A 10,683-nucleotide genomic window follows, 5' to 3' on the forward strand; every position below is an offset into this window, starting at 1 on the left:
TCGACACCTTGACAAATGTAATTCCATGTAGAAACATGCGTTTAAATAAAATATTTTACCAAAAAAGTTACCCACGCTTTAACTTGACAGACTGTAGATTAATTAGCTGTACGAGCATAATCTTCAGACAGTAAATTCAAAGTTGATTCTGTCTCTGCGCTCATTAATTATAGAAATGAAAGAAAAATTGGATTATTTTGTGCTTAATTTAAATACCACGTCACACCATATGCTCACTGCAGTTATACAATATGCTAGGCTGCAGAAGTCTATCATGGAATAACTCAATGCTGCAGTACACGCAAAAATTATATCCAAACTCTAGAGTATAAAACTTTACTTTCACTTTTTTCTGTAAAGAACGACACTTTTCGTCAAAACTGCCATCTACTACCGTTTAATGACTCCGGGTATATTAAATTATTAATATCTGATGTGCGCTAGATGGAAACTAAATCGGTGCAATCATCGACGAGTAATTTTATATTAAAATTTTCTTAACCGCTATTAGGAATGGTTCGAAATATTTCTGCGATTCCAGGTACTTTTTCCTAATGCAAATTTAGTTACTCGTAGTTTATATAAGCAATTACCTTTTCTTCGACAGCAACTTTTCGTACATTCCATGCAAATTCGCATAAGGCAATTACAAAAGAGACGCCACATCCGCACATTAAAACAAGAAAAACACCACCAACATTAGACATTTTTAGAGCGTCAGCATCAGCACCTCCGCCTCCACCACGATCTGTATTACATCCTGGATCTGCTTCAACCTTTTTCCACCAATGTTCTTTTAACTGTCCTAATTCTCCACTTTCTTGTAGTTTTAAAACTGCTCCACTAATTGCCGTGCGATAAGGGGAATCTGCAAAATAGAACAATTACGGATGAGGAGTGATAGTTTATATAGTAATGATCATTTCAAATTTACCACATAAAATTTAAATCATTTATATATTGTGGTAAGGCGATCTTCAGATTTAATTAAAAATAGAAGAAAATGATTCACATTGAAAATAATGTGGCACTAAAGTGTTTGTCGGAATTACCAAAATAATAGTAATGCATTCGAATCCAAAACCAAAACCCCGTATTTTTTATATTCCACCTCGATAGTGACAAAGATGATAATTTCCTTCCGCCCATCGTGTATACCATATATTCTACTAACACATAGCCGAAACACGTATGTTCGTAAGTCTATATTACGCCTTTGCAGCGAGAGGAAATTTGATCATTTTCAATAATGAGCGACATGGTTCGTGTAGAAAGTTTAGAAATTATTTCACATATAATAAACTTACATATAAAACTTACAATGGAAAAGAATTTGCTTTATGTTTTGAATCCAAAATGATACCATAAATATTTATTGCTCACAGAAAAAGATGTTTTTACAAATATTTTATTAATTAATTAATCATACTTCAGATATTAATAGAGAAAAGTTTTATATGTTGTAAGGCACATATTTAAGAAAATATACATCAGATTATTATATCTGAACATCTCATCAGCAAAAACGTTGATTATCTAGTTCTATATTGCAACCCTTTATTTATTAGTTTAGAATAGTATTACTGTGGATTAAATTAACGGAAGATTTTGTCAAAGCTAAGAAAGCACCTTACAATTTCCATAATTACAATTGCCTCGTATAACAAAATTTGTGCAATAAACGATTTGATATTAGTATAACATTTTGAAATGTATAATTGCACATAATTGGTTTTGAATTTTTTTTACTAATATCTTATAAAATACAAAAATTAAGCTGTTAGTAAAATACTTCAGCTGTTAGGACGAACATGTCAGTTTATTTGCACGGAATATATGTTCTTTTATCAATTACAATTTTTTCAATTATATTTGCATTCCTTAACAGTATGTTTTCGGCAAAACTAAGCCAGCAGGTCACTAACTGCAAAAATAACGATTTTTGCAGTTATGAATTTATGAATTAAATCATCCCAAAAGAAACCTGATAGGGATCTTCACTACGGTATGGAAGTCCTCATTTTGACACGAGAGTAAGCACTATCCCAACTTTTATAGCGGAGTCAATATTAATGGTGGTGGTAACGAAGCATGTGGCTTGTGAGTAAAAATAACAAAAATTTTCCTCGCTGAAATCCCCTGGTCTATATAAAGCATCCCGGACACATTGCTGTTTTTTTAAGAGGGGTTAACCACTGTTGTAATCTGGTGTACTTTTTGCTATGTAATTCCATGTGATCTTATGTAATCCTTTGCAATCTTTTGTAATATCACGCAATCTATTCTATCCCTTGTAATCCCTGAATTTTTGTGTAATCCTATGTAACCTCGTATAGTACCATCCCATGGGATTTTATGCAACCTCTTGTAATAATTTGTTGTAATAATGAATAAATTTAAAAATTTTTAAATCTCTATCAAACAAGAGATTAAGCGTTTTTTGGCACCAACAGATTTTTATACTAATACTAATACTTTGAATTTTTCCTAACAAATAATATAAGCAATTGTCTATGTGTTTTATTTCATGATAACAATTAGGATTATTGATATAATTTACAGCATAAGATTAGCCGCAGCAAGTTTGATAAAATGTCTTTTTTTATATACGACTATCAAGAAATTTTTCATACAATTTGTTATAAAAAATAACATTTTTCACTTAAAGTAAAACATTTGGGCTAAAAAAATCACAATTTCATTCCGAGTAAATGTGTGTAAGAAATTTTTTTTCATCCGTAAAATATTTTGTCTCGTAAGAATTTGATATGTCTTTCAGTTTACAACGTTTTTTAGAGAAATACAATTTCTGCTAAACCATTAATTTTCATTGCATTTGTGTTTAGGCATTGAATATTATTGATTTCTGGTATACTTCATTTTTTACATGATCACAAAAGTCAACTAAGACCTGCAGCTTTATGTGGTCTGGTCGCTGCACCAACCTCCGTTGTGGCGCTCCATTGCCACTGAGATGACAGCTGCTTGCCAAACATTTTTTAAAGCAAGAGTACTTGCGATGTTTCGAACGCAACCCGGATGAAGGGGCGACGAATGGCTTATAGTCCATGCCATGACTCTTACATCTTAACCATAACAATGGGTCTTGTTAGCAATTGAATTCGATTATTTGATTAATTAGGTCCATTAATGATAGAATCCAGTTAATTAGGAACTAAATTTGCCGAGAAAACCACCACCCGTATCTCCCCGTAAAATTCGGTTTATTATGTATCCATCGCCTAACTTCGGAATGTTGTGTTATTAAACTATGATTATTGCTACAGATATTGTCGCTGACTTGCCGGGACAATTTAGCGATCTCCCTGTTTCTGTCAAAAGTCGAGCCTAGCCTGACGAAGTAGAGACTTTATGGAAATGGATTTACGGGGTTCTATCGCTAAAATTAAATTAAGATACTGAGAACATCAGCCACTTAAAGGAGCTTCACGACAATCTTATAACATATGAGCAGGAATGTCTATTAATAATTTCTGATGAGATATAGAAAGTACCTAGGGGCCTAAAGAATTTTTTTGCTGCAGGAAGATTACAGGCCAATAACCTGCCTGAACCAGCTGTGTACGATTTTTACAGCTATTTGAAACTTCAGGCTTGTTCGCCGAAATGGGTCTGTCTAGAGGGAAAGGAATGTACAAACAACGTAGCTCAAAAAAGCACAGAAGGCTGCCTAGAGAGCCTGCTCATTGACAGATATCATTTGGAGATTATCGTGCCTTAGGTATCGTCGAGTGGTTTCCAAGAAAGTGTAGTATTTACTTTGGATTGGACAAGTGTAAAAAGATTCAGCTAAGCAAGGATGAATTAATAACGTTCCCGGTGACACTGTTCTTGTGAATATGAGAGTTATCAGACATCTTGATACTGAAAAGATCTTAGACTTATCTAGGCTATCTATCTCAGACTATCTATCTCAGACTATCTATCTCAGACTATCTATGTAAGACTTATCTAGGCGTGCCTGAGAGCCGTTATCAGGACGTAGCATTAATAATGGAATCTCTTCGAAGCAGATACCAGCAGCTTCTTTGACAGATTTAACCTTTTAATACTGCATATGCAGAAGAGCTTGCATATCAATTTGTCCGTTCTGCAGTTTTACATTCTCTGCTGCAAACGCGGGCGCAGACTTTTAAATTTCTAACATCTTTATAACTGAATTATCCTAGAAAAAAAACACAAGATGATTAGCCAATAAAAGTTCGTTTACAAAGCTGTTTTATGTGTAACTGAGACCGTTGGCCTGCATTTTAACATTGGAAGTGAGAAAAGTACATTTATCTATCCAGATGCCTCACTTATAAAAGCCCAAGCAAAAGAGGCAAAGGTTAAGCCTTTATCGGCGGAACGAATTTTTGCTTCTTTTAGATCATCAGGACTTTACTCAGGTACGGAGGGTTTTATTTTTGCGTGTCATAACGGTGTGATTTTCACCTTATTCATCGTAACCGCATTTTACGTAAAGAAGTTTCCAGCGATATTTCTAGAGCCTGTCATGTACGCGCTGAGTACCTAGAACACATACTATCCAAGTTTCCCAAAATTTTCAGAACTACAATCTTCCGGCAGCAATCGCCAATGCACAATCGCGGTCTGACATCGTTATACAGGACTTCGACACACGAACTATATTTGTGATCAAATTTTCTACTCTGGCAAAGTACAACATCACAGCGAAACAGAGGGAAAAAGGAGGGGTATTGAGATCTTAGAAGGTACCTCAGACAATATTGTACCCAGCGTATTTAGTTAAAATAATTTTTCTTGTGATCGGTGCTCTCGGAGGTGTGAAACTATCAATATTTCGTAACAGTGATCGTGCTTTGTGGCTACTTATCTTATGGTCGTGATACGTTTCGACACGGCTTTGTGTCTTTCTCAAGACTGCAAAATACATAATATTTGTTGTTATACATTTAAAAAGCAAATTATTATTTAAAAGTGAGATTTGGATCTGAAATATAGCTAAATATCTCAATACCTGTATGATGTAGAATACAATTATTATTGACGAAGTAAAATTGTAGATGTAGAAACTGCCATTGTTAATAAAAGTCCAAATAGAGTCAAAAGTTAAAAATTTCTGTTTATAACCTTGTGCGTTAAAGAAGCTGAGGTTAAAATACTTAGAGTTCTACATTGAGCGACGGCAAGAAGTTTCAAATTCAAAAAAGTGAAAAGTATTAATTTAAAATTCACTGTTAATAATCATTAATATGCCATCTTTCAGATTGTAAATTCGCATGTTGCGAAAGACCAGTTTTATTGTTACCGATTTCACAATCTATTTTGTGCTCAGATATTCGTATCTTTAATCTCCTGCAGGTTTCTTCAATATAAACTTTCTCACAAACTGTGCATTTAATCATGTAAAGTATGTTAGATAAATTTTCCTTTGCATCCTTGTCTTTTTGTTGACGGGACAATTTTCTAATTTACGGCTATTTCTAAAATAAACATTGATGTTAAACTTTTTAAGAAAACTTCTAATTCTTTCAGACAATCCTTGAATATATTGGATAGTAAACACTTTATCATTTAAATAAATTTTTAAGTAAACCATTTTTTGCAAAAAGGGATTATTAGAATTATGATTAAGATATTTGCTTGATGATGTCGGTTTTTGAAACAAATTCGTAATTAAACAATCATTTTTCGTTTTAATGATGGATAGATCTGAAAAATTCAAAATATTGTTTTCCTTAATTTCAAAGGTGAATTGAATAGATTTTTCGATGCTATTAAAAATGTTAACAAACTCGTTTGTTTTTTCAGTCAGAGTTACAGTGAAAACATCATCGAAAACCCTTTTATAAAAAACCGGTTTGAAATTTAATTTGGACAAAGTTTTTCTTTTCCACGAATTCAAGAACTATGTTTGATATTTTTGGTGACAAAAGAGACCTCATTGGGTAACCAGATACATGTTTATGAAAATGATTGTTAAAGTAAAATACAGTGTTGTTAAAGCCCATTCTCACAGAAATTAATACTTCGTCTATTGGTATTTTTGTTAAATTAATATCACTAGTTAATTTCCGTCCTTCACAAGTTAAGGCTAAATCTAACGGTATGCTGTCAAATATTGTTACCACATCTAGCGAAACCATCAAGTGATATTTAGGTATTTTTACATCCCTTATTTTGTCTTTAAATTTCAACTGTCTTTAATAAAAGAATTTGTTCCTGATAATGTAGGTTTGAAAACTTTAAGTAAGATGCTAATTTATAGGTTGGTGATCCAGTATAGGAAACAATAAGTTTTTTTAAACGATATGACATTTGATCGTTAAGGTAAGATTTGTTTTCCCATATCCTAACAATATCATTAAATTCTTATTCTATGGAAGGAACAAAAGTTGTGTTTACTTTTTTGTAGAGAGATGTATTCTTCAATAAGAATTAAATACTGGTATTATAATCGGTTCTATTTACATCCGTAGTTATATTACCCTTATCGGCCTTTAAAAAATTAAATCTTTGTTTTCTCTCTGAAAATCAGATATTTTCTCTTCAGTTAAGTTTAGATTTGTAAATTTGTTGTTTTCATTATGATTTACTATTAGTTTGGTCACATTTCTACGTATTTTTTGTTTATTGTTTCTATCAAAAGACTGGATACAATTTTCTAAAGAAGCTTTAATCTTATGAACAGGAATTTTTTCTGATCTATAAGGCATTCCATATTTATGAACCAATGTGATGTTTTCTGCAATCTCAACAAGAATTTCTTTATCCGACATATTTTTAAACCATTTATTTATTCTGATTTTTCTAATTTTTTCAGAATTTAACGTAATTTTTTCTTTTTTAAATTCAAACTTCTTAATACAAGAATCTTTTTTCTCATATTTCAACTTATTTAAATTTAGATCCTGAGATTTAAAAAACTTGTCTAATGAGTCCTCATTACATTTTGTTGTCTATTGTGTTTTTAATTGCACAATTCAAAATATGTTTTTGAAACAATTTTTTAGCGTTTTCCAATTGAGTGTAAACTTTATAGTGACAATTATGCAACATGAAATTTCTCGTAGAATTAATTGTGTGTGCCGGAATAATGGATTCTCTCCTAAATTTGATCAGTAAGGTGTGTTGTTCCTTAAGAATAAGAAGTCTCCTCGAGTTCGTCTTTTGATCGTCTTATACAACTCAAGGATTACTTTCTAGAGTGCTACGATGCCAGCATTATCCCTGATCACTGAGGCTTTCTGGCGCGCATGCACACTCTGTGGTGCCAGAAAGATGCAGAGCTTTAGCACGTTCTCCATCAATCATGGCGAAATCAAGTGGCTCCCTCTCGAAAAAGGGATATGCACGTACAGCGCTTTTCCAACCGCAGAATCAACAGGCCGAAAAAAACGAGAAGAAAATTACATTAAGACCAACCGTGAACAGCAGACACGCCCTCAGGGATGATCGCAATTTCAGGAACAAAAAAAACATTAAATCCTAGGTTCCTGTTGAGCGTCAATACTTGGCTTAATTGGATCTTTCCCTTATTGAGTATATCTGAGACCATCAGTTATTCAGCACATGGTACTGCCAGATCTTTGGCTTGTTCAACTTTAAGGCTTAAACTCACGATTGATCCAAAGACCAAAAGATGCTTTCATCAACTACACATGAATGTTGGATGGGAGAGACAGTATGCGCTTCGCATTCGGTGTGTAACTGGCTACATTAGTAGAATGCCAAAGAGAGAAAGGTGGGTTGTGGAGAATCAACCAGTTCTCGCTGACATATCGAGCCTAATCAGCGGTTTCCCTGTTTCTGGCAAAAATCTACCTAAGCCCAACGAGGCAGAGACTTTTTTTAGAGTTATACGAGATTCCTAAAACACTGGAGTTGAAAGAAGATACAGATAGTATCATCCGCTTCAAGTAGTTTTGCGAATATCTCATCACATCTGCAGCAGAATGCACATTAATCAGTGCCAAAAAGGAAAAAAAACACATAGGGACACAAAAAAACTTTTCCACTGCAGGGCCAAATGGTAACAGAACTTCTGGTGAAAGAAGTTTACTTCTATGTCAGGACACACTATACTCCCACCTAAAAAGGTGACTTGCCCAACCCAGAAAATAACAGGTTAGTAACATTTTTGAGCACGTTGGATCAAATCTTTATAGCTGTTCTATACGATATCATTGTTCAAAGAATTGAGCCTGTGTGGAGAGACATGTATAAACAACGTGGCTCGCAAAAAGAAGTAGCAAGCTGCAGAGAGAACTTTTTAATTGAGAGGTGCGTCTGCAAATACTCAGCAGCTTATTAGCCCTTCCTGTCAATGGCCCAGATTGACTACGGGAAAGCTTTCGATTCAACCTCTCATAGACTTATCATCTGCCTGTTGAAAATCTCGCAGGGTCATCCGCAATTATTGAAATGCGTTGAGGGTTTGATGCCCATTTTAAAACTAGATCTGCTGTCTCAGCTGCAAATTATCGTGTGATAACGAACAACGTCAACTTCCAGAGGGGCGTCTTTCAGGGCGGCACCATGAATCTTATCTCCATGAAAAGACGATACGCTCCATCTTTCTATGTAATAAACTATTATATGAATGACTAGGCGGTCAATGCTTCTGATGCAAGCAAACTTCAACTTGCTTTCAACATTGTCAAGAAGTACACAGGATGGATGGGTATAGATATAAGTCTTATCAGATATCTTGAAATCGGAGAAACCTATATGTACCTGGGCGTCCCTCAAAGCCACATTCAGGACTTCGGGTCAATAGAGAAGATTCTCCGAAGCAGATAAAAGAATTTAGTTTGGCATATTTCTTTTTTTACAAATCGGTCGTCATTAAACAAGCTATCTGCAACTTATATGCTTGTTATCCCGATTCTATTGTGCTCGTTCGGGGTGGTTTAATAAAATGAAAAGCTTACGGTCATTGATATTGTCACGCGTAAGATCATACATATATGTAATAGCATGCATATCATTACGTCCGTTTCGCGATTATACATCTCACTCCCTGAAGGCGGACGCAGACTTCTGAATCTCCATCGTCTTTATAACCAAATTGTTCTGAATAGAGATTATATAGTTGCAAATGGCAGAGATCCTCCCCTTAAAAATGGTCGGGAAAGACTAGATGATTGGCAAAGGAGATTTTCTTTATAAAGCCTTGAAGCAGACGGCCGAGTTCCGTTGACCTGAATTTTACTATCATAAGTAAGAAAAGTGCATTACATCGTCTAGGTTCCTCAATTCTAGAACCCAAAGTAGAGAAAGCAGAGGTTGAAAAATTTGAGCTAGAGCTAATGGATAAGAAAATGCATGGAAATTCTCATTCAAATGTCGAAAGTCAGTTCCTTGTCGAAAGAACAAACTTTTGCTTCGGTCAAATCATCAGGAATTATTTCAGCTACAGATCATGCACACGCTGAGCATCTAGAACAAGTATAAGCCAGGTGGCCTACTCACGCAGCAACGACATATTCCGACATATATAATGCGGCACACTTAATTGGAAATTCAAGGCTTAAAATCGTTTTTTAAGAGTTCAAGAAACGAACTCTATTCGTGCTCGAATACTCAACTGAGGCCGACTAAAAAAATCACTGCCAGGGAAAAAGAAAAGGAGAAGAGGTTGATTCACCTTGAAAGGGAGCTATAACGACTGCAGATAAAATATTTGGTTAAAGTAATGTTTCTTGTGATCGGTGCTTTTCAAGGTGAGAAACTTTCACGGAATCATAACCTGAAAGCCAAACCCGCGGGTCAAAAATATGGCAAGGTACTGCGAAATGGATGCAGAAAGCTGTTATCCTTGGGTCGCTTTGTGTCATCAAGACACACGAGAGTTTCACCGCCCTGTCGGTGTGATTTGATAGTGCCCTGTGGCTACAAATCTCACATTCGTAAGACGATGCTATAGGTGTAATTCACCATAGTTATGCAGGAAGTTGGTGCCATTTTCAAATGGTAGTGCCTCTCAGGGGAACGCTGGGGTGCTTGTTAGCTGTTTGTTGCAATGAAATATTTTAAAAGAATGTCATAAGGACCACCACGCGATTTCGCCGGGAGCGGGTGCTAGTCTTGAAACCGCACCCGCTACAGCGAAATTGCGGTAAAATTTCAGACGTAACCACGTATCACAACCGTGAAATATGTAGTTAGCTCACCTTTCAGGAAGTTTTTTAATGCCGGTATCGAAGAATTCCTTGGGCAACTCGGACAGCCATGTGCGCACAAACTCCTCTACCTCGTCGTCGGTGTTGAATCTTTGACCTCCGAGGGCTTCTTTCGTATCGAGCGTGAGACGCGCGATATTAGGGCGCGCGTTATCCTGGAGAAGAATCGCACTTCGTGCTGGAATGCTCCTTTGTTTCGAGCGATAAGCAGGTTTCACGTGAGTTCTCAAAAGGTTAGAGTAGTATGCAGCATTGATGGTACGTTGGGTGTGCAGGAAATCGACGTACAGCACGCCCCGCCGGTCCCAGAACACAGTACACATAACCTTACCCGTGGACCTGGTTGTCTTCGCTTTGATTGGCGCCACTTCCTCCTTCTTCTTCCACTCTTTAGACGACACCATGCTTTCGGGAGTGTAATAGTGTACCCATGTCACGTCTGTAGTGAAGATTCCCGTTAAAAAACTGTCCCCCTCCGCCTCGTATCGCATCAGGAAGCGGCGACAAACTTCCA

The 10,683-nt window shown here is 35.7% G+C and overlaps 1 protein-coding gene across 1 annotated transcript in view; it reads right to left on the reverse strand.

The window, feature by feature from the left end:
- Positions 1–10,683, reverse strand: part of LOC117180237 (glutamate receptor ionotropic, kainate 1-like) — a 709,739-nt gene that overhangs the window by 29,681 nt on the left and 669,375 nt on the right. Inside the window, exon 14 of the mRNA XM_033372626.1 lies at positions 594–868. Within this exon, the coding sequence (XP_033228517.1) occupies positions 594–868 (275 nt within the window). The remainder of the gene's footprint in view (positions 1–593; positions 869–10,683) is intronic.

The sequence above is a fragment of the Belonocnema kinseyi genome, chromosome 9, assembly GCF_010883055.1.
Source record: "Belonocnema kinseyi isolate 2016_QV_RU_SX_M_011 chromosome 9, B_treatae_v1, whole genome shotgun sequence".
Taxonomy (NCBI): Eukaryota; Metazoa; Arthropoda; class Insecta; order Hymenoptera; family Cynipidae; genus Belonocnema; species Belonocnema kinseyi.